General features: G+C 44.1%; 2 protein-coding genes and 1 non-coding gene across 3 annotated transcripts; 2 read left to right on the top strand and 1 right to left on the bottom strand.

The window, feature by feature from the left end:
• Positions 1-3,354: 3,354 nt before the first annotated feature.
• Positions 3,355-15,116, top strand: LOC130128189 (polyadenylate-binding protein 1). The gene is made up of 14 exons (XM_056297808.1): positions 3,355-4,203; positions 5,830-6,023; positions 7,399-7,514; positions 8,016-8,155; positions 8,510-8,604; positions 8,877-9,014; positions 9,366-9,461; positions 9,550-9,916; positions 10,055-10,165; positions 10,568-10,710; positions 11,640-11,724; positions 12,679-12,809; positions 14,195-14,294; positions 14,704-15,116. Exons 1-13 carry the CDS (start codon positions 4,011-4,013, stop codon positions 14,285-14,287), a joined length of 1,902 nt encoding a protein of 633 aa, XP_056153783.1. The 5' UTR covers positions 3,355-4,010; the 3' UTR covers positions 14,288-14,294; positions 14,704-15,116.
• On the top strand, positions 9,105-9,239 carry LOC130129432 (small nucleolar RNA SNORA5). The gene has a single exon (XR_008812038.1). It is a non-coding gene; the product is annotated as a small nucleolar RNA SNORA5 (small nucleolar RNA).
• A 723-nt stretch (positions 15,117-15,839) lies between the features above and the next one.
• Positions 15,840-18,189, bottom strand: LOC130128190 (type-4 ice-structuring protein-like). Its single transcript, XM_056297809.1, has 4 exons — positions 18,105-18,189; positions 17,554-17,624; positions 16,819-16,951; positions 15,840-16,318 (listed from the first exon to the last, which is right to left on the bottom strand). Exons 2-4 carry the CDS (start codon positions 17,600-17,602, stop codon positions 16,105-16,107), a joined length of 396 nt encoding a protein of 131 aa, XP_056153784.1. The 5' UTR covers positions 17,603-17,624; positions 18,105-18,189; the 3' UTR covers positions 15,840-16,104.
• Between the last annotated feature and the right edge of the window lie 6,120 nt (positions 18,190-24,309).

Below are 24,309 nucleotides of genomic sequence, written 5' to 3'. Positions count from 1 at the left end.
CCCACAGCCTCATCTGAGACTGCCGAAGCCATTTAGATGAGTGATGATGAGACGTTTCTCCCACTGAATGTTGTATCCAGATGAACTGAGTCACCTTTCTGTGATTTCCGTACCCGGACTATTGAGCAAGCATAAAGACTCTGTGCTGGCCTGTTACAGTACATAACCAGATGTGGGAAGAGCAGCACATCATTCCACTCTTAGCGTTTCGGTAGTGTCCACGAGCAGCAATACACCACGTTCGACAGCTTGCTGAGCCGATTCATTTTGAAAGAGCAATGGCCAATAAGGAAACTCCCACTTCCATTACCATTGGTCACCCGACCCAGCGGCCCTATCCTGTCAAACTGATCACTCAGTCAGTCACTCTAAACATGAATATGAGAGGCCGTATAGGCCATATTCCATACTTTACCTCTCACATACAACTGAAAATCCTCTTACATACAACTATTGCATTTCAGTAGTATGTGAGAGCATTTTCAGTAGTATGTGAGAGTATTTCACATATGTATGTGAGAGCATTTTCAGTAGTGTATGTGAGGGGTAAAGTATGGAATATGGCCTATACGGCCTCTCATACATGATCACTGTTGCTCAGTCAGTCAGTCAGTCAGGAACATTCAAAAATGAACAACAAAAAAATCTGATTCTATCAGAACACGTGCTTTAAATACAATGCAATTATTATTTTATCAATTTCAGGTTTTCCCGCAATCCACACTCAAGCCCACATACCCTCTCATTTGCATTTACTATAAAAAAAACTATATCTCTCTTTCAGTGCTACGGTGATATATCCCCACAAAGGATCATTTATTTCCAAAGACGAGTAGTTATTGATCTTATGTTCTAATATAGGGGCAGCCGTGACCCAAAGGTTAGAGAAGCAGGCTTGTGACCAGAAGGTCGCTGGTTCGATCCCCGGACTGGCAGGAAAATGTGGGTGGGGGTAGTGAATGAACGGCGCCCTCCCCTTCCCCAATACACACGGCTCCCCTCGGCTGGCGTGCCCTTGAGCAAGGAACAGTGGAACTGTAAAGTGGCAAACAGTAAAGACTGTGGTTGTACTGGGCAGCTCCCAGGTGTGAATGTGTGGAACGGTATGAATGCAGGCCTGCCCACAGAAATGGCTGTGCCCCAGAAAATGTCCAGTAAGTGCCCCCCCCCCCAATCTGCCTCATTCATGAATGTGTATGCTCTCTCTCTCACCCACTAAACATGCACACTAAGAGAGACTTGCTCAGTAACAGGGGCTGCATAGGCACACACACACACACAGTAGAACTCTATGACTCACTTAAACGCACATCAACAAAGATCACAACACTTACACCACACATTTCTTAGCAGAAAATGCAATTTCTTACCTTAAGGCTGCATCTTTGACTCTCATGCAGCCATCTTCCTTGTCTTATTGGATGCAAAGTCCTTTATAATGTATTGGCCAGTTCAAACTCAATGGCAAGTATTGCTATTATCGTTGCTTATATTTAGGATGAACATGCTGGCCTCCGTGCCCCCACCACCACCACCACCGCCCATGGGCAGCCCCATGTGAATGTGTAGGACATTGCTGAAAAATTGCACACGAGCCGTACTATCCTGGGTAAATAAAGGTTAAACATTTATTTGCTGGACCCTGTCAGTTAGGGCTCTTGAAATTGTGTCACCTTTCTACAGATTCTCAATTGTACTTCTTGAGGAAATTTCTTGCAACAGCCTGTACAAGATAACAGCTTTCCTCCATGCATATTTACATAAATGTCCTTGCACTCTCACGTAAGTAGGCAGGTACAACTACATATATTACAAACATACGAACAGGACGTTCAATGGGACATGGGAAAATGTGTGCACGGATTCAGACAAGGCCTTTCAACAGAGTATTTTATTTAGAGCCGCCTATGGCAAAGGTGACGCAACTTTTCTCCAAGATGTGGACCACGATACTGACCTGCATCTGGTGAAGCTGAGAATAGATTAAGGGGGTCTGATAGGAAAGCAATGCTTTTGGAGGCAGTGTGTGTGTGATATGTTTGAGCTTGTTGTGCAGACAGTCCCGATGACAATATCCCATCCACATCAACGCCTTTCAATTCGAGGTTAGTTACAGCTTTAAAACAGTTAAAAGATAATATGCATCGTTGCCACTCCAACAACCTAACCAACCCTGTCCCGTCCCTTAATGCTGCAGTGCACTGTTTAGGGTCATCCCTATTATCTTCTCTTTCTATATCCAGAAAAGATATCACAGCTTTTGTCCCCCTACTTGCTAGCTAGATTGGTATGAAACTGGAAATCAACCATCTCCCTTTCATATTGTAGCGAATTCGGGGGGCAACCACAGGAACTGCCGCGGCCGGTACGCGAACCCGTATCGCCCGCACAGCAGGAGGCATCGCTAACCGCTCGACTAAAGGGTCAGACCCGCCAGTCAGCGTGTCTTCTTATCCATGCACGTTACACTACCTCCCTCCTTCGGGAAGCGCGTCCCCGCGCTTAAGAATATACGCTCCTTCACGCCGCATGCGCTTCCAATGGCCTTACGATCGCTCCATCCCACTTCTGACACCAATGTAGCGAATTCGGGGGACAACGCAACCACAGGAACTGCCGCGGCCGGTACGCGAACCCGCATCGCCCGCACCGCAGGAGGCATCGCTAACCGCTAGACTAAAGGGTCACACCCGTGAGCCAGCGGCCAGCGTGTCTTCTTATCCGTGCACGTTACAATATATCATCATCATCATCATCATCATCACCCTTAGATGAGAAAAAAAATACTATATGATGCTGTATCATTGTCCCTATTACTGACAATTATTGCCCCATCTGCTGACTGCTGTTTTTGGTTTTGTTTTGATCCTCTGGGGGTTTTTTGTATGTCTTTTTTATTTATCCTATTGTTTTATAAGCTATTTTGGTGTTTGTCGGCATGTCCGTTTCTAAAATCTTCGTGTTTTTACAAAAATATTTGCTTTGCTATGTCTTTATGCATGCTCAGTAGTCCAGGTAAGGAAATCACAGAAAGTGGGATCGGTTCATCGGGACGCCACGTTTATGGAGAGAGACGTTTTCATCAGTCGTCTGCGTGACTTCTGCCCGAGACTGGAGAGGTCTCCGTGATTTGCTCTCCTGCTTTTAGGTACGTTCTCCTGAAAGCCAATAAACAGTTTTAAAAAAAAAGTTTTGACATGATTTCACCGTCATGCTCTCAGTCGCCACCTCCGTGGAACTTTTGGTTTTTTTTTTTGGTTTTTTTTTTTAAGAGTCGTACTGAAAGATGACTGGTCGGTTTTCGTGACGTCACAGCCTTATAAATACAGTTACTTCCTCTCGCCCCTTCCCCTTCAACCCCGGCTGGTAGTGCGGTGTGAGTGCGTGTGTGCTCCTGAGCTCGCTCGGCACACGTTCTATAAAAAAAATAAAAATACAAAAAAAAATTTTAAAACATTTAAAAACGCTAAAAAATCTTTTTTTCTTTTCTTTTCTTTTTTTTTTTTTGTAACAAAATCGGTGAAGCTGGAGTAGGACGTCGGAGGACTTGGACGGTACAAGAAGGGGGCCAAAATCGAACGACCAAAAATTTTCTCAATCAACGTTTGTTGCCTGTTAAGCCAGGGGAAGCCAGGAGAAACCAGGAGAAGCCAGGGGAAACCAGGAGAAACCAGGCCAAGTAGATTTTTTTTTTTTTTTTTGCTTTTATTCGCGGATAAATTTGACTGCAAAAGTTTCAGCGATACAGTATAACAACACGGCTCGTTGACTTATAGTTTTACATTTTAATTATCCGTCACATTTTTACTGAATAGCTGGGTTGTCACGCCAACGGTCTCGCTCGCGCTCCGGTTCCCAACTGATATCTGCCCCGCAGCTGGCGGCCGTCAGAACCGGCCGAGACCTTCCTCGCGCCCGCGGCGGAAACTTTTCCGCCTTCCATTTTTCCTCGCTAACTTTCGCACCAGTCAAGCTCGCCTGCCTGCCTGCCCGCCTGCCTCGTCCCGAAAATGAACCCCAGCGCTCCCAGTTACCCCATGGCCTCGCTGTACGTCGGGGATCTGCATCAGGATGTGACCGAGGCCATGCTGTACGAGAAATTCAGCCCTGCCGGAGCCATCCTCTCCATCCGGGTCTGCAGAGACATGATCACCCGGCGATCCCTCGGATACGCCTATGTCAACTTCCAGCAGCCGGCCGACGGTAAGGGATTCGTCTTCACGGCGCAGTTAAACTGACGTCTGTGTGTGTGTGTGTGTGTGTGTTCTTAAATGGCAGCGAGTGACAAGTCTGCCGCCATGTGACTCTGTCCGACATATTGTCGAGTCTCTCTTTTTTTCCACACGGGCCTCCCACAGCACAGCACTGCAATCTGGAAACCAGAGGCTGTGTTGTGTGTGTGTGGGGGGGGCGGAGGGGGGGTTGCCCTAGAGAGTGACCAGCCTTTAATGTCATCCGTGAGCCATCGATAAGAGGGACATCACAAAAGCGTTACTTTTACAGCAATCCCACAAATTAATGTGTGGCCAGTAAGGCTGCCCTTCCTATCATTGGTTGTCAACAGTGTTATGTCTGTTCACAGGGGGCCAAAAGGACGCCTCAGGGAAGTGCCAGAGGGGTGGGGGGGGACCTTGAGATGATAGGAAATTATTGAAAGCCTCAGTCAATAAAGCATCAAGATATGTTAGTAATTATTTAGTTAAAAGGACGACTTGAAGATTGTTGTGTTGTAATGTTGTTATTTTATGTTAAGTACACTGAGAGAGAGCCACAAAACCCGAGTCGAAGTCCATGTATGTGCAAATCTGCGTGGCCAATGGACACGGTTCTGATTCTAAATTAGTAACGCAAAGCAAGTAATCGATACTATATAAGATACAATGCTTTACTCTGTAGATGTCAAACTCGTGTTTGCCATAAATGGGGGAGCGTTTTCATGAATGTGAGGATTGCAAGGGCAGGTGTTTTTTAAATCACTTTCCTAGAGTACTCGTATAAAGAGGATTTTGCTAAATTTTGTTTCCTATTAAGCAGTGGGAGTTTTAGCTCAACATGGCGGATGGGCCCAGTTTGCCTTTTGTTGCATCCTTTGCAACATGCCTTTTGCACATGTGTTTAGTACTGCAATGTCAGTTGTAAAACAATATACTGTTCAACCCTACTTTGTACGTAAAAACCTGTGAGAGGTTAATGGAATTCACTTAAAATGACAGGAGTGGTTTGATCATTCCTGTAAATGTCACGCTTCCCTGTAATGTGTTAGGCCTGTTTAACAACCCAGATGCCAGAGGGAGCTGACTAATCCTCTTTAAAGAATTGTCTGCATACTGTTGATAAGAAATTTGTCCCCTTCCTGACTTGGGTTTGGTCTTGTAGTGGCTAACCAAGATGGATTCTAGGGACACTCCTATAACAGTTATGTCTGATCTGTCCAAAACTTAACAGTTTCTCTGCCTTGCACAAATATTTTGTAGCTTATGTGCCTGAATAGGGCTTTTCTGTTTGTAACATTTGAAGAAATCAAGACTAGACGACTAAATGACTTTGCATTCTGTCGCCATTCACACCCCTCTAGAGGTGGAGCAGCAAACAGAAGTCGTGCTCGAGTCTTCATTTTGTGGGGTCACCACCATTTGATGAGCTTTTGGCTTTTCTTTTCTTCTTTTTTTGAAAAAGAAAGCGGCTTTTAATTCGGGCGTAGTGTGTTTTGATATGCTCTTACCTCCAGACCACACATGGTTGGCCCTTTAAATCAATCAGTAGGTTTATTGTTGACTAATAGAATATGCTTAGTAACAATGACTTATGTGCCCCCTGTCCTCGCCTTAGCTGAGCGTGCATTGGACACCATGAACTTTGATGTCATCAAAGGACGGCCTGTGCGCATCATGTGGTCCCAGCGTGATCCCTCTCTGAGAAAGAGTGGCGTGGGAAACATTTTCATCAAAAACCTGGACAAGTCCATCGACAACAAGGCCCTGTATGACACCTTCTCTGCTTTTGGCAACATCCTGTCCTGCAAGGTGAGAACCTCTTCCCTGTCGTAATATTCGTGTTCGCACTGCATTCTGTATATTTGCGTTATGCATGCATGTGTGTACTTTGTAAATGCCCTTAAGCTGTGGTTGGACAGTAAAATAGTTGGTCTGTTGACAGGCCACACAAAACACCTCACTGCATCCCAACTAACAGAAAGGTTAGATCTTGCTCACTTAAACTGTACAGTTGTGGATTCTCTTCCCATAGGATGAGGGGTGTAAACAACGGATCATTGATGGTATCTTCACGGACATCTTTATGATTAATGTCTAGAAATATATTAAAAATGGTAATGCTGCGGCTAAATTTTTTTGTTCCTTTCAGTTGCTGCTCTGCTTTTCTCCTTACTGGTTTTCAAAACCAACTTGGATTGTGGTCATTTTTTGTGAAAATACAGTATAATTGCAGATTAACCGAGGCAACTGTTTTCCAAAAAACTGAAAAGTAACCTTCAGTTTGCTCTAGTATTCAGATGACAATGATTCATATCTGGTTAAATATTGTGCAGCATTAGGTTGTAGAAGGAAAAAAAAACACCGGCATAGGAGACTATTTGCTTGTTTGCCCACCACAGCTCCATCAGCTTTTTTGTGTGTTTGTGTAAGTGGCGCTGTGCAGAGTGAGATTACATAATTATTTTCCACAAAAATGTAACTAGGTGCACTTATTTTCATGCACCTGGGGGGAACCATTTGGCAAGAAATGGTGAAAAACTGCAATGCTGGAATGCATCTTTGCATCAGAGGGTAAAATTCTGGTCAACAAGGCAACACCCTCCAAACAAGAAAGTATGGTAGAGATCTGTTATGGCCTTCAGTTTATACATGGGCACCTAGCCTGCTTTGTTTGAATCGATCATTTGTTGGCTCATGTGCTGCTGAGTTTTGTCTTGGCACGCTGTGTGTACAGTATGTCAGACATGATTACTCTTAAAATGAATACAAATTCCTGCCTAGCTGGCCTCCAGAGCTTGCCAACCTGCTAAAAGATTGGACCCACATATAGGAGTCATGCACATCGAGACATTCGTATATTCCAGACTTGCTTTATACCACTTGGCAACCAGATGATGAAGCAGTTTTGAACGGCACTCTTGGATATTGATGGGAATAATTAGTCAGGTTCATATTAGTAGTGTCCAGCATCTCTAAAATTTGAACTCTTCCTGTTTCCCAATGGAACTATTGATGAAGGAATATTCTGGGGGAATATTTTCATGTAAAATGTGAAAATTTATGGCAAAGGAAAAAAAACACTTTTTTGGCAAATGTGTAAACCCACTGACCAGTTAACATTTGCTGCATTGGTAATGCATGTGTGTGTTGAGTTTGTGCCCTGCATGTTTCTCCTTTCTCCAAGGTGGTTTGTGATGAGAATGGGTCTAAAGGCTACGGCTTTGTACACTTTGAGACTCAGGAGGCGGCTGAACGAGCCATTGAGAAAATGAACGGCATGTTGCTCAATGACCGAAAAGTGTAAGTGCCTGGTTCAACAAAATTTAACCTTGCTCATTGCTTTTATATGAACTAACCTAACCTTATTTAACTAACTTGAATTGTTTGAGAAGGCATATGCAGGTTGATTTTGCAGATTAACTTTACAGATTACCTTTAAGAATGCAAGCTCAGTGCCAGATTTTGAAAGTTCAGTTTTGACACCGTACTGCAATAGCTATTAAGATGTTTGATCATCCTACTGTTGTGTGATGAGAAGATGGATATAGCCCACTTGTTGAAATTGTATTTAGTGGATTTCAGTGTCTACTTAGAAATTTTTCTAAACTAGCTTCTACTGTCATTAAATACAGACAGTGTGCTAAAGGACAGGTGTACGATATAGTAAAATTGTGGATGCAGAAAGGAAGCTGCTGTCCACCTCGTTCCACAACAATACGATTATCAGAGATCATGGGCAAATGTTGGTTTGTTCCTTGAATTGAAAGTTAAGAATATCAAATTTTTACTAAATGTCTGTAGATTTGTGGGCCGCTTCAAATCCCGCAAAGAACGCGAGGCTGAGCTCGGAGCCAGAGCCAAGGAGTTCACAAATGTCTACATCAAGAACTTTGGGGAGGACATGGATGATGAGAAGCTGAGGGAAGTCTTCAGTAAATATGGTTCGTTTCTTTATGGAGGAACCTTGTACTAGCCAAAATGTAATTTTTAATTAACTTGTAAAGGGCTGGGTCAACAAATGTCTACCTAACACAAAAATATTTTTTATTAGATAATTGAAAACACTCGGCTACTGTTTTGTTTACCATCATGTTTCACTGACATTGAACATGTATTTATATGCACATCGTACAGGATGACAGGTGTAGTAGAATGTATGGAATAACGTCATATAAAGGCCACACTCTTATTTTGTCAAACATGTTTATACGTACACCAGAATGCATACATCCTGTTTTATGCCCTATGTGTTGAAATACTAATTGCTAAATAAAAGGTATTTCCCTGTTGCCTAGGCAATGCCATGAGTATCCGCGTCATGACAGACGACAGCGGCAAGTCACGAGGCTTTGGGTTTGTCAGCTTTGAGAGGCATGAAGATGCTCAGAAGGTCAGTGATGTTCTGCTCAGCTGTAAGACTGTGCAAGACTTGCAGATTATAAAACTTGTAATTCATTGTCATGTATTAATGAAGATACATTTTGGCTTAGGTTGTAGCTTAAACTAAGTCAGCTGTGTAACAAAGAAATATTGGTGTGTATCCACTGGGTATTTACTTGGAAAAAACAGTAGTAAGAACCTTTACAATAACAAAAATGAGTGTCACTATTCGAAATGACCCACTGAAGCCACCATGGGTTGTTTTCCTTCTGCTTGTTCCAGGCAGTGGATGAAATGAATGGGAAAGAACTGAATGGCAAATTGATCTACGTGGGTCGTGCCCAGAAGAAGGTGGAGCGACAGACCGAACTCAAGCGCAAATTTGAGCAGATGAAGCAGGACCGCATGACTCGCTACCAGGTCCATTTTGATTAATGACCTTTGACGCTAATCTCTTATACCCATCAGGGACTTTTTGTAAATTTTGTTTGGTAAAGAATATCAAAAGAACGCAGCTTTGTCAAATTCATTGCTCCCTCCTCAGTAGGGTGCATTGGCCAAAATGGCTGCAACAGTAACTGTAGTTCATGGGCCTCATGTCCCTTTAGCGTGGACACTGGGGATAGAGATGCTCTACAGACAAATACAGTAGCTGTACGGTGAAGGCAGATGCATTGTTGGATGTTTAGTTGGTTTGATTGTCTGTGATTGATTCATAGGTTCTTTCTGGAAAACTGCTGCATTACTTTTGTCCCAATATTGTGTTTTCAGGGTGTCAACTTGTATGTGAAAAACTTGGATGACGGAATTGACGATGAACGACTGCGTAAGGAGTTCACGCCGTTTGGCACCATAACCAGCGCCAAGGTAAATCCCTTCAGGGCCTGAAAGTCCACCTACCTGCCCTGTGAAAGGGTCCCTGATAAATCAGCATTAACTTCCTGCTTTCTCTTAGGTCATGATGGAAGGCGGGCGCAGCAAAGGCTTTGGCTTTGTCTGTTTCTCGTCCCCGGAGGAGGCAACCAAAGCTGTGACGGAGATGAACGGGCGCATCGTGGCCACCAAGCCATTGTACGTGGCCCTGGCCCAGCGCAAGGAAGAGCGCCAGGCCCACCTAACAAACCAGTACATGCAACGGATGGCCAGTGTGCGTGCCGTACCAAACCCCGTTATAAATCCCTACCAGCCAGCCCCTCCCTCAGGCTACTTCATGGCGGCCATACCCCAGGCCCAGAATCGTGCTGCTTACTACCCAACCGCAGGACAGATGGCCCAGCTCCGCCCCAGCCCACGATGGGCCACCCAAGGGGTCAGGCCACAACGTTAGTAGTCTAACCTACATATTTAAAGTTGTTGTTTGTTAATTTTGCATATATGCCCTCATGTCTGTGGAAAGTAGAAATAAAATGAACAGAAAAATAATGTTTCAGTATTTTGATGGAGCATGTCCGTTTGTTTAGACTTCCAGGGCATGCCAGGTGCCATGCGCCCTTCGGCCCCACGCCCTCAGACTTTCAGTACCATGAGGCCTGCCTCCCAGGTGCCCCGAATGATGTCCACCCAGCGTGTTGGTCAGTCACCCCCAAAACAGTCTACACTATATGATTAGTATAATATGTTGGGTGAGCTTCACAGGCTCTGCCAGTGGAGGGTTTCATCTGCTAAATGCCGTTCAGTGAAAACATTTTTTTCTATTTAAAATTCGTTAGTTGACACCTTAAGAATAAATGAATTAACCCTCCCAAAGCATAACCAAGTTCCAAAAAAAAAATCCCCGAGATGACCCAAAGCGTGACCGTTCACCCAAAATGCGTTTTAAGTTGGTATTTTTTAGGACTTGGTGTTCATATAGATGATTTTGGAATTTAACAGAAAACATCAACCTGTGTGTATTTTGGTGTGCAAGTTTTTCTTTTATTGATTTATTTGTCTTCTTGTGTTCCCCCAATCAATGCCTTTTTTTTTCCTATCAGCCCAGACCATGGGCCCTCGGCCAACCGCTGCAGCAGCTTCCGCAGCAGCTCCTGTGCGTGGGGTCCCCCAGTACAAGTATGCCGCAGGGGTCCGCAACCCTCAACAGCACATGACAGCACAGCCACAAGTCACTATGCAGCAGGTGAGAGTGCAGCCCTGTAAACGCACACACACACACCCACACTCAGCTGCTCTTGTACTGTGGGCTTCCCGATTCCATAATGTGTAATGGGACCAAGTCTAGACCAGCAGTGTTGTCTGTCGACTTTTTGACAAAAAGGCTAGTCATTCTTAAATAAGCATCTCTAAAAGACATAAACACAATAAGTTGATAACTTTTTTTTGATAAAATGCAATTAAATTTTATACAATTAAAATACCACCAAACTTATAATTGAGGTCATAATTGCAGACTTTTGGTGCATGCTAGTTATTTTGTGGAAATGTGTTGGTTGAAATGTTTGCTTTTACACATTCAAATTTTGTTTAAATATAAACAGCTTATTCATTCCTATTAATCCTCCCTTGTTAAGAAATATTCATATCCCATATCACAAAGCCTTTAACTTGGCGTTGTCATGTAAGTTACTCTGAAGAGAAAAAACATTATGTCCAACTTGATGGATGCTGAGGTAAATACAAACCAGAAGTTCAGAAAAGCAGAATATGATTCATTATTCTAATTTTGCTTTCTCCGTAATTGGCATGTGCTTAATTTTTTTTCTTTTGTAAAAACATTATTATTTGAATATCCCAGGGTTTACACTGAAATCTGCATGATGAATGCAAGTTCTTGTGCTATGTCTACATCTGCGATGCTGTTGATAGCAGGAAATGTTGCAATGTAGTGTGCAAGGGATGGCTTTCTCAGTACACGTTGTTGACCATATTTAGCAGTTGTTTATATGGTGATGTGCCATTTGGTGCTCATTCTAATATATTCAAATATTTTCGGCAAATTTTTGAGAAAAGGAAAGACTTTACAACCCTTTTCCAGAGATGAAGCCTTAGGTAAGGATGTATACATGCTATTTTCTGAGTTTCAGTGTTTTATTGCTTCTCCCCCTCCAGCCTGCTGTCCATGTGCAGGGCCAGGAGCCTCTGACCGCCTCCATGCTGGCTGCTGCTCCACCACAGGAGCAGAAACAGATGCTGGGTAAGGCCTGGAGACTGTTAATTCTCTAACACTGCCCAACTTTTGTGTTTGCCTCACACACAGTTGTTGATCTTTTTTTTCCTTTTTTTTTTAAACCCTGATTTTGTTGGACTGTGCTCCCTTGATTAACTCCTGGGGCCCTATCTTACACCTGGTGCAAAGCGCAGTGCAAGTATCTTTGCTAGTTTCCGACAGACGCAGTCGTCATTTTCCCATCCAGTGCCCACATTGTTAAAATAGCAAATATACTTGCACTCATCTGTGCGCCCATGGGCATGTTGGTCTTGAAATGAGGTGTTGTCAGGCGCGTTGCTATCTTGAGGCAGCGCCATGACCAACAAAAACCTGGTCTAAAGTCAGTGCCGCAGTATTTTCCTGCTATTTAAAGGACGCATTATTCAGATAGTAAGATGCGACTACATAGGCGCACACGTACACTCTGCTTGTTACAGGGATGCGCAGCAGTGCACAAACATGCAAAGATTACAACTAAAAACATTACATTGTGAAAGGTTATCATTGTGTACATCACGATATTTCAGAAATAAATGTCAAAATGGAATCCAAACTTGGGTGGATTCCTGCTGCTCCCGTAGATGATCTGCTAGTGCGCTTTTCACATTGCGCAAGAGCAGATCCATTCCCTCAGCAGAAAACCGTTCGTTTCTCCAACTTGCCGAATCCGCCAAGGTGCAAGCACACCTGGTTTTTAAAGGGAATGGGAGATGACTCTCTGGTTTAATTCATGTTGCGCCCCAAAACACACCGGTGATTAATTAAGAGACTAAATACAACCCTTTTGCGCCCTGCACCTTTGTGCCCAGATTATGCGCCGTTTAGCCAGCAAAAGTGGATTTGGACACGCCCTAAATGCACTTTCACCATGCACTCTAGACTGCGCTATAGATCTTTTAAATAGGGCCCCTAATGTTTGTGTGTTGGCTGTTCCTCCAGGTGAGCGTCTGTTCCCCTTGATTCAGAACATGCATCCCAGCCTGGCAGGGAAGATCACTGGCATGCTTCTGGAGATCGACAACTCTGAGCTGCTCCACATGTTGGAGTCCCCTGAGTCTCTCCGCTCAAAGGTCAGTCTACAGGTTCTGTGAATGTCCTCGGTTTCCTTTCACAGCTTCAGAAATCAGAAAGTGTCGCACATTAGAAGTCATTGGGTCCTGGTTAGGGAACGCTTTAAAGGCACAGAATTGATAGAATTTTTGACGAGTATTATTAATAATAATTATGATGATGACAGTAGTGATAATAATGGTCAACTTAATATATATAGCATCCTTAACAAAGTTACAAAGTTCTTTACAATAAAATGAAAGGGGGAAAGTCCTATGTTTGTCTGTTGCCTTAACACTAGAGCAACAAGGATTTCACTCCTACCTAAGACGACACTGGGCGGTCAACATGACCGCCGGTTTTTAAACTCTATATTCTGTCCAGAGAAATACCCAACTGAGATATTAATGCATTGCATATGTTAGCATATCTGTTAGGAAACGACTGACACCAAAATGAACATTTTAACAACTATAATACTATCTTTAAACAATTTAAACTTCAGAGAGACATGGTCGAACTTGAATAAGAAAATATTACCTGAAGAACAAAACGGAAAACACATATTGCTAATCTAATAAATGTAACAAGGCCTGTAAAACGTGAAATGGAAAAAAAAAGAACTGAAAAGAAATATTGAAACTGTCACAAACAACGACTGGAACTTAAAAACTACTAGAAAGACCATCCGCCATGGTTTTTAAACTCTATATTCTGTCAATATAAATACCGAATTGAGATATTAATGCATTACATAATGTCTGTTAAGAAAATAACTGACACCAAAATTAACATTTTAACAACTTTAATACTATTTTTCATACAATTTGAAATGGCCACTGTCCAACGCCTGTAAATACTGCAACACGTCAGTGGGTAGTCATGGTGCGTCTGTAACGGCGACTGTAACCAGACATGTTGGCAATAATCAAAAATCAAGTTTAGACTTTTTCTCTGCACTGCAGAACGCTAGTTTTTTTTTCTAGAACAGAGCAATGAACTTCGCGAAGGAAATGATGTGACCAACACACATTATAAATTGTGACATGACGCACACGATCACGTGCAAATTATGAGCGGTCATTTTGACCGGTCATAGTTGTTTTAGGTAGATCTTATCATAACTTTTTTTTGTGCAATTGGTCTAAAACTCGTTTTAATGCAAATATATGCAATTTTTGGAGAATTCAGGGGGCGGAAGGTCTGTATCTTTATTTTTTTTACAAAGGTATTAAGCTTTGAAAATCCAAAACAGTCATAATGATCATCTTGGTCATTCTGGTGCTAATGGAGAAAGGAAATATTTGATGGTTATTCTTCTTTTGGGAGTGGGGGTTGAATGTATTTGTGTTGTTGTCCTGTGTTCTGGTCTTGGTACTATTAAATGGTGTTGTTATTATTGTAGGTGGATGAGGCGGTGGCAGTGCTGCAAGCCCACCAGGCCAAGGAGGCTGCCCAGAAGACTGTGACCAACTCAACTGGTGTCCCAAGTGTCTGAACCCAAGGTACCAAAGCTCTGCAAATCAGCTCCTCCGCAACACAGATGGAAGAATATAAGAAAGATGTTGTTGACACAGGAGCACCATGTGTACACAATGACAAACAATGCACAGAATGAAGAAACCCCTAAAAAAAAACAAAGTTCACGAGAGTTTCACAGATTTCATAAATCTAGTGTTACCATCGAGACACGGCCATGAATTAATAACATATATGTGGGATGTGTGAAAAGCAGTAGTAAAACCACAGTTTCATTTCCTGGCTCATCACTACCGGTCCCTTGTATTCACATTTTCACAAAACCCTGTATTGTGAAACCAAATGATGTGGTGTCAATTTGAGGAAATGACAATGAATAGATTTAAATCAGTTGGCAAAACAATACTAATTGTTTTTTTGTTTTCTTATCTACAGGAAAGGGGAACCTTGAGCCAAGCTTCACCGATCAGAGGGGGAAAAAAAAAATTAAACATGGAAAAAGAGAAAATACACAAAACAAAGTAAAAAGAAGTGAAATAACATGATAAAAAAGAAAGAACTATATCCAGCCAGACCTAGAGAACAGAAGGCTAGGTCTTGTTTGTTCAAGTTTAATAAAAAAAAATGCACAAAAAAATGAAAAAAGTCAAAATAAAAAATGGATGAGTATGTTTTTAAAAAGAGAATTCCATAAGCATTGAAAATGATGAAAATGTTTCTTTCTGGCATTTTATCCCTTTTAAATGTTTGACTGTTTGGGCTGTGGTAGACTCACAGGGACAGCCCAGTGTTGTGAAATTCCCCATGACCCTTGACCCCTGCTTGCTTGAATAAAACTAATAAATTACTTTGTTCTGGTTGAATCTTCATTACAAAGTTGACAAACCTAGGTCATTGACTTTGTTTGACCATGGCTCACAGTTGCAACAGTAGCCTGGTACTCCATACTTTCTCCATTGTTTTTTAATAGATACCCTATTGTCCTACAAGAGGATGTTTGTTTGTTTTCACCTGTTTGTGGTTATTTTGAACGTATTTGCATGTAGTAGAGATGCAGATGTATACTGTGAAAGATGAACATTTCTTTCATTCTCTGGTCTGAGTGGCCATCTTCTGACCGATGATCAGTAGTTTTTTTAGGCACAGCGGGTCTTCAGCAGGTCTCCTTCAACTCAGTGTGTTCTCAGTGATTTTTAAGTTTAATGGATATTCTCTTGAGGTTTACCTGTTAACCAAAATCCTTATGCCTTGAAGATTTAGGTATTCTCTGAAGGGGTACTGGTGTGTTTTCTATGAAGGCACCATTGTAATTTTTTAAAGCTCACTACTGGCAAGCTGAGATTGGAATGCAGTGTAGGTTGTAAAATTACAGATTGCAGATCAGGTTGTGCCACACTTGGACATAGTTGTCAAACCCATATGAGGAAAAGAAAAACTGATTGGAAGGATATGTATTCTGAACAGAGAACACTATAAATGAGTCAGACTAAAATGGGTCTTCTTGTCATAACATCCCCCAGACCTTTAGAGGGGTAAAGTGATCAGTAAATAAACACATGAATGCCACAGTATCGTGTTCCAGATTTTAATTGGGCCTTCTGACAAAGTTTACTTTTGCATACAGCATCAATGTCACCAAGCACCAGAACACATGTTGTTGTCTTTGACTAGCTCCATGGCCAAGGCCACTGCAATTGGCAATTCAGCTCTCACTCCACTGTGGAATAGGAATTGGCTGTGTTTATCTCTTTCACACAATGATGAGAGAGAGGGTCGAGGTGGTGGACGAGGACCTTAGCAGCGTTGGCTCCCTTGTGTAGATGGGGTGAAGTGGGCTTAGTTGCCGATGGCCTTGGCCTGCTCCATCAGATTGCGGAACATCTCTTCCATCTGGGTCTGGAAGTTTTCGACCATCGGCTGGAGCTGGGCCTGCACGTTAGCGGCCAGGGGTTTGAGCTGTTCCTCGACATTGGTGGCAATGGGCTTCAGCTGGCTGTGGATCTGGGTAGCCAGGGGCTCCAGCTTGGCCCTCCCATCCTCCAGGAAGGTCCTTGTGGGGAAGAAGTGACAGAGCACAGTGCCTTGAGTAAAGTAAGTGCCAAATAATCGTGTTTTGCTAACCAAATGTTAAATCGGATGCCCTCTATTTGTCTCAGCTTTTTGTGGAGAGTCACCTGTTGGTCAAAGTGGGCTGGGCTGACTGAAGGTGCAGCTAATCCTCAGAAAAGCTGGTTAAATTCCTGCCTTTTATTCAATAAATACAAATTTGTACAATACCAGAAGGAATGTGTATTCCAGTTTAATTGTCCACTATCAGCCTGTCCTTTCACTACTTAGCAGCAAAAGCCAAAATAATTCCGTGCAAAATAATATCGGGGGGGTCGAAGTTGATGGTTTTTCTATGCATGTATTAGCTTTGAGTGCAATTACAGTAACTACTGTAATTCAGCAAATATCAGAATAGAGAAAATTTCATTCGCCAGGTTTCTTGAATACGTCCTGTGGCTTTATATCCCGGTTGGGGAATGGAGGATAAGATGTGACACTCACTGAGCCTGGTTTGCCAGCTCCTGGGTACGGATAGACTCGCTCAGCTCCTGAGCTGTGGCCATCAGCTTGTTCTTCATGTCCTCGAAGAACTGAGTCATCTGCTCGACCTCAGGAGACTCGGCTGAGAGGCTTCCTGTGGAGGGTCAACAAATCAAGAAAGGCCCCAAGGAAAGGGGGAAAAAAACTCTTGTCTATTACAACCACATGTTACCAAAGGGTTGCATTTCAGTTTTACATCAGAGTTCATCCGAGTTTTATTTATTTATTTGCTCAAAGGTCAGATTGTAAACCAAAGACTACAGACTGATAAAATGTGGATGACTGCGAGGGTTTGTGTGTACCGGCGGCCACTGTTTGGCTGAATAATACACAAGCAAATGTTGTATTATTCAGAAATCCCTATGACAACACGTTTTTACAAAAGAAATGTGTTTCAGTTGTAAATTAAAAGTCCGTTTATGTTGCCGAGTTCTTTCATTCATCTGAAGGTTGAAGAAAGCAAACCAAAGACTAAAAACTGACAAATGGTTTTCGACATAATACATTGTGCATCGTGTACAATAAACCTACAGTGAAAAGCATAATAAAGTGCTTTTTACCAAGATTTCCTTTAACTTCCGGTTTGCTCCTTTGCCCTTTACAGTGGCAGCGGATATGCGTTTATGTTTTGCCCTGAATGGAAAACAGAAGTTCCCCCCCAATGGGGATGATGAAGATGAAGATGAAGAACGTTACCTCGTGCCAGTGCGAGCACAACAATGGCGGCGATGATGGAGTACTTCATGGTTGCAGATAGGAGGAGTCGCCTTGGGAGACAAAAATCAGCCTTGACGTTAACGCACCATCTGTCTAAACTAGCGTGTTCCCTCTCGTGCCACGGCCAAAAGATAATGAGTTCCCGATTATTCAACAGTCACGTGCACCGCTGCCAGCGCGCGCCGGACAAATAAACAGCAGCTTTGCGATGAGGCACGTCCACGAGTTCACGAGCTGGTCGCTTTGTCATCTTTAATAGTAAATTCAAATCCTCGTTTCATTCGCGACAGCTTGAACGGTAAATCAATATATCGAGGGAACAATTAAAAGTTAAATTAATGTCGGCTGTCATTTTGACTAACATGAAATGATTTGGACCGAGGCTGTTTTTTTAGAAAGAAAGAAGAAGAAAAAAGCAGCTTATTCCTTATGCAATTCACACCTGAGTTTAACAAGCTGAAAATAGAGGTTATGGAGAATTTCAAAACCTGCAGGAGAAAGACCGACCACCGGAGAGGAGAGAGACTCACCTGTGTCGTGGGGAACAACGTGGACCGGATGGTGCCTTGCTGTACAGCGGGCAGGCCTCTTATAGTCCCCCCCGGAGAAACGCGAGGGGGGCTCTGATCTCATTGGACAAGACGCCCGGGCTTCAACGTTCGATCAGACGCGTGCAGGGGGCGGGGGGGGGACGGGGGGGGGAGAGCGACACAAGTTTGACCCTTGCTGCTCAGCCTGCCACCTCGGCTGTCTGAGGCAAAGTCCAATAGTCCCTCCTCTGTGGAGGACTGCTGACGACTCAAACAGAGTGGGCGTCTTATCGTGGCATTGATTAAATAAAGCATTTAATCCTCGTAAATAGCATCCACATGATGTCAATGACTGCCACGCTGAGTAAACAAGATTAAGAAAGATTAACTTTTTGCACAGCCAACTCAACTTAGAGTCATCCCGATAACGCGGGATGAATCACAGTGGATATGGGCGCTTGTGCAGCCTGGTTTTTCTTCTTTTCTTTCTTTCTTTCTTCTGTCATTTACGGCATGTGTGCTCCAAACGGTGGGCCGTCCGAGGGAAGACTTGCCGGAGGGCCTTCTCTGCACGCCCTTTCATTCCTGTCACAAGATGTATCTCTTGTTTGTTTGATTACTACTACGTCGTTTACAACGTTCCCTTATAACCGTCAATAGTGTTGTTGTTGCGCGGCCCCCAGCCGGAGGCCTGCTGTGGCTCGGGCTGAAGACTTCCCTCAGAGGAATTGTGTGTTGCGTCTAATGCGGAATGACAACAAAGTTAATCAAACGTTGCCGTGTCCAAGTCAGATACCTCCGAAGGCCGGCCCAGCCGATAAACCGCTGCGGTTGTTTATTGTGACAACAGCCTTATTGATGGCAACTTTATTAGTAGGTTGGACGACAGACCTCCGGGGGGGGGGGCATCTGACTTGCACACATCAACGTTTGATTCACTTTGTTGTCATTCTACATTACATACGACACAACTTTTGCAGTAGTTATAATAACAACGGTGTTTATTGGTTTTATAGTAACGACAACCTTACCGGTTGATCGGACGGCCGGCCGTAGGAGCTGCGTTCGCCCAACTAGTAAGGTTTTATTATTCATGTAAAAACGACTCATGGCCCCGAGTAGCTGTCCCGCTAAGGGAGCGCTGAGGAAAAGCAATGCGGCTGTTGTTGAAAGTCAATGACAGACATTGTTTATTCACCCTGAACGCACAAATCAGGAGGGGGACATCACGTGTAAACACACAAACGTTCTCTGTCATTCAAGAAGCAAGTGACTTTCTTTGTCTGGAGTCAACTGTTTACTGAGGGAAAACACGAATCAGACGGATTTCAAGCGCAATCGAACCTGAAAACCATGTTTTGCACACATGCCTGCATACGCTCTGCCAAACGAGTCTCGTACGTAAGTTAAACATTGGCTAACCCGGCCTCTTTCAAAGAAAAAGAAAAAAGTTGTTATGCTAGGTATCCTGTTTTGGATGAAATGCCACCCCCCCTCCCACCACCACCCACCACCACCCTCTTTGTGATGTAGTATTGAAGATTTCCAGTTAACCTTATGTCAATGGACAGACAGTACAGGATTACAATCTGAACCAGAGGTGAATCGCCACGTCTCCAGCTTTAAACACACCCGGCCTCCTGCCACTCATCACTCCACCCAACCAATAAACATTTATTTGTACTGTATTCACAAGTATCTACTATGGGATGCAAATTATGAGGTGTCTTGGATACCCTTTGAGACCCCCCCCCCCAAAAGAAGCCAGCATTCTTCCTATGGGGTGGCCTTACAATTGAGTTAAAGCCTATATATATATATATATGTGTGTGTGTGTGTGTGTGTGTGTGTGTGTGTGTGTGTGTGTGTGTGTGTGTGTGCGTGCAGCATGACGGCAAGTGGTTAGCGCTGTCGCCTCACAGCTAGAAGGTCCTGGGTTCGAACCCCAGGGGGGATCGTTCCAGGTCGTCCTCTGTGTGGAGTTTGCATGTTCTCCCCGTGTCTGCGGTGGGTTTTCTCCGGGTGCTCCGGTTTCCCCCACTACCAAAAAGACATGCATGTCCTGTCTGTGCCCTTTCCCGAGGCATGGCAAGACGAACTGGAGTTGGTCCCCGGGTGCTGCACGGCGGCTGCCCACTGCTCCTAGCTACCCAGCTAGGATGGGTTCGATGCAGAGCGTAATTTCCCTACGGGGATTAATAAAGTTTATTAAAAATGTATATATATTGGCATTATGGTGGTGGAGACAAGTTCCAAGGTAAAACGAGCGCCCCAATTACTTGCAGTTACTACAGCGATTAATTGATGTAATTTGCACACTAATGTACAGGTTGAAGACAAGCTGAAACTGTGCATTACATCACCCTTTAATTAGTTATAACGCATATTTACCTCCTCCCAACACCCCTGTGGACTGTAGCAAGCCTTGTAGGCAGCTGTTGTCATAGTTACACTTCATATCTACTATAAAGAGACCGGCTGCTTGTCCACCATGTTGACCAATACCAGCTCTTCTTTGAAGGACATGTGGTTGAGCCTGATTTGTAAGGGGCGTGATGGGTGAAGTTGGAAGGAAGGAGCTATTTAGTGATCCGAATGACATCCTCTGGGATGGACACAGTCGAAAACAACGACCAAGTGGGAAATGGATGGATTTGTGCACCCCTCCGCCGTGTTCTTAGATCGACTGAGGGGATTGCAGGACAGATAACAACGAGAGTCTTGCAAAGTCTGTCTTTCATTTATCCACTGGAAATTCAAAATGGGTTCTTCATTTTGACAAACTTGTCTTGGGAAGGTATGCGCTTAAATGCAAGCTTCCTTTCACTGCAACCAAGTGTCTGCTGTGTTCCCTTCATCTTATGGGTTTTTAGAGATTTATCGAGAAAGGTGCTTTACTGTCCGCATGTTCGTCTGACTACAGACATGTGTACCTTAAGACGGAGAAATGATACTGTGACATCATAGTGGCTGAAGTTTAGCTTGGCTTCACTCTCAAGGTACATTCTACAACTACCAAAAGCCCAAAATGTGAGTTTGAGAAGCACCTTCACAATCGATTGTAGCTGTAGAACGAGGCACAAATTTGCCCTTGTTTTACACACAAAACTTTTAGTCCTGAAATGAATCATTTGAATGATGAGCCTGATTTTTGGGCTCTTCTGCTATTGGAATTCTGTGATTTGATTAATGGTTTGCCTCTCATTGACCCTGCCTCTGGCTATGAGTCTCTCTAATGAAGACGTGGCACCTGAAGATGGTCCCTGTCAAAGATCCAGACCTCCGTCTCCTCTCCTCCAACACTTCCCAGTACAGGACCAGTGGCTGAACTGGGACCAGCTGAACCAAGGCCCACGACTTGAACCAGCTGGACCGGGAACCGCTGGACTGGAGCCATCTGAACTGCAGCCCGCTGGACTAGGACCATCTTCACTGGGGCCCGCTGGACTAGGACCATCTGAACTACGGCCTGCTGGACTGGGACCATCTGAAATGGAACCTGCTGGACTGGGGCCAACTGAACTGGGGCCTACTAGACTGGGACCATCTGAACTGGGGCCTGCTGGATTGGGGCCTGCTGAACTGGGACCAACTGAATGAGCCAGCAGCCTGCTCCCACCTTACACATAAATGCAGAGCCAACTGAAGGATTTCGGTGCTAAAAGGCCAAGATGGCGAGACGATAGCGACTCAGATTCACGTTGCCGTCCCAGACATCAAATCCCACTCAGGTTTCTATCAACAGTAATGACCAGCCCACTATGCAACAAAGGTGGCGTTTAACTTACTGTATCTGCTAATTTTTCCACATCTAAATTCTCTACAGATTGGTGAAATAAACAAAACTGACATTCTGTAACGTTTGTGATAGAGTCTTCTTTCTTTTTCTGCTTGTTTTTTTCCACATTGACTTTGAGTGCAGTGACGGGAACACAAATGACTGAAGTGGAATAACATGAATTATGGATTGCAGCGGGCCAAAAATAGATTTGAATCTTGTCTCAATATTTAAACTATTTGGGTTTGCCTTCTCTGTATTAAATTCTTTACTTACACATTGTTTGCAATTTATTTGAGGCGCTTTCAAGTTTTGGAGGAGAGAGAGAGACTAAAGCCAAAACACACTTGGGCAAAGTGTGAATAAAAGTATGAAGCAGTGATTGAAGTTATTCGGACAAAGAAACGGAAGAGAAAGAGAGAGGGAGAAGAGATTTGAAGAGCACGAGTGTTAGACTGGACGTGGTTGGGTCAAGGACGTGTACAAGAGTCACTTTCTGTGCAAATAAGATTGAGGCCTGAAAAGATAAAACAGCACAGTTGTCAAACCGGGTCGTATCGGTACAAGCGTTGTCATTTATTGGGTCCACGGACGACGCAGTATCTTCCAGGTTGGTGTTAATTTATCTCAGAGACCGTTAGTCCAGGATTCAGATAATTTCAGAGGCGCAGAATCTAATCTATGTGATGCGTCAGCTGCCCGTCAGCACATGTACACACCGCCCAGTGAAGCGAATGGCTGCAAACATACAAACCGAGTGTAATTAAAAAAAACATGCTATACACTAGGACGAGCAAGATGAGAGCAAACCTGATTTCTACTCCAGACATCATCATCATCATCATCATCATCATCATCATCATAGTAATGCTTTTATTTATATAGCACTTGGAGAAAACAATCAGTCTGGGGACAACCTAACACAGAGTTACTGCAACTTTTGACTAGTTTATTTTCAAGTCTCCCGCCCTGCTCAGCGGGCCTTTAACCTTTTGAGTCGATGCAACTTTCCGAGAGCTGTGGAAGAGTGGGATTTAGCGTCAAGCCCACCGACAGCAGTGCATTTTTACGTCCGTTGAGCTTTCCTCCAATGCAAAGGCTGTGACAACCATCCGTTTATGTACACTTTTCAAGATCTTTCTTGTGCATTTTGCATTTGTAGACTGTCTTTTTTTTTAACCCGCTTTTCTCAGTGGCGCCCCCAGACATTTTTCATAGGGGTTGGCCAAATGGGGCCACTGAAAATCTTGGGGTGACACACCAAAACCAAAAGCCATGACTGAATTTCGGGAATTCTATGCTGCTGTTGCAGTATACTGTGTAGGCTAGTTGAAAACTGTCAATATGAGAGTTAAGAAAAATATACATTATTGACTTAAATGAACAGCACCTAATGTAAGATATCAGATAGAAGCATATTATGCATATTCTGCATATGCGACTTGTGGCTGGGCGGGGCCAGCGGGGGGGCCAGGGATAGTATCAGGGTGGCCGTGGCCACCCCTGGCCACCCCTTGGGGGCGCCACTGGCTTTTCTCCCCAATTGTAGTTGGCCAATTACCCCACTCTTTCGAGCCGTCCCGGTCGCTGCTCCACCCCCTCTACCGATCCGGGGAGGGCTGCAGACTACCACGTGCCTCCTCTGACACGTGTGCAGTCGCCAGCCGCTTCTTTTCACCTGACGGTGAGGAGTTTCGCCAGGGGGATGTAGCGCGTGGGAGGATCACGCTATTCCCCCCCAGTAACCCCCTACCCCCCCCCGAACAGTCATCCCGACCGACCAGAGGAGGCGCTAGTGCAGCGACCAGGACACATACCCACATCCAGCTTCCCACCCACAGACACGGCCAACTGTGTCTGTAGGGACGCCCGACCAAGCCAGAGGTAACACGGGGATTCGAACCAGCGATACCCATGTTGGTAGGCAATGGAATAGACCACCGTGCCACCCGGACGCCCCGTAGACTGTCTTTATTGCAGTGAACAAAGCAGTAACAATGGGGGGGGGCACACACACACACACCAGTAGTACCAATGAAAAATGAAAAATAGATTGGTCTGTTACCATGGGTGCTCTTGGTGTGTCTACTTTTGTATTGACAGGACTTGTTATGATGACTTGACACTAAATGCCACCCTTTGCATACACAGAAGTTGTGTTCGGACTACACATATTACACAACTGAAGGGACACCTTGAACGGATCACCGCATTTGGGGTAAACAGTTCATTCGGGGTCTTCAGTCGGATAGAGTCCACCGGGCCGGATGGACATCTCTGCATGTAAGCGAAGCCACTGCCATGTGATGCGCCTGTCCGGTCAGCCCGGAGGCCCCGGCAGTCGGGGACTCTGATGGTGTGGAGAATAGTGCTCACCAAGGTGGGTGAAGCCATGCGGGACGCTGTTTTTGAGACACATCCCCCCCC

Source organism: Lampris incognitus, chromosome 18, assembly GCF_029633865.1.
Source record: "Lampris incognitus isolate fLamInc1 chromosome 18, fLamInc1.hap2, whole genome shotgun sequence".
Lineage (NCBI taxonomy): Eukaryota > Metazoa > Chordata > Actinopteri > Lampriformes > Lampridae > Lampris > Lampris incognitus.
The sequence above is the reverse complement of the archived record's forward strand: the minus strand, read 5'-3'. Positions and strand labels throughout refer to the sequence as shown.

What these genes read in the sequence shown, in the direction of transcription:
- LOC130128189 (XM_056297808.1), top strand. Translation starts at nt 4,011, where the DNA reads ATGAACCCCAGCGCTCCCAGTTACCCCATGGCCTCGCTGTACGTCGGG. An exon ending in GGCATGAAGATGCTCAGAAG is followed by an intron (nt 8,605 to 8,876) that starts GTCAGTGATGTT and finishes TGCTTGTTCCAG; the next exon opens with GCAGTGGATGAAATGAATGG. An exon ending in CACAAGTCACTATGCAGCAG is followed by an intron (nt 10,711 to 11,639) that starts GTGAGAGTGCAG and finishes CTCCCCCTCCAG; the next exon opens with CCTGCTGTCCATGTGCAGGG.
- LOC130128190 (XM_056297809.1), bottom strand. Translation starts at nt 17,602, where the DNA reads ATGAAGTACTCCATCATCGCCGCCATTGTTGTGCTCGCACTGGCACGA. An exon ending in TGTGCTCGCACTGGCACGAG is followed by an intron (nt 16,952 to 17,553) that starts GTAACGTTCTTC and finishes GACCCTCCACAG; the next exon opens with GAAGCCTCTCAGCCGAGTCT. An exon ending in GAGCTGGCAAACCAGGCTCA is followed by an intron (nt 16,319 to 16,818) that starts GTGAGTGTCACA and finishes CTTCCCCACAAG; the next exon opens with GACCTTCCTGGAGGATGGGA.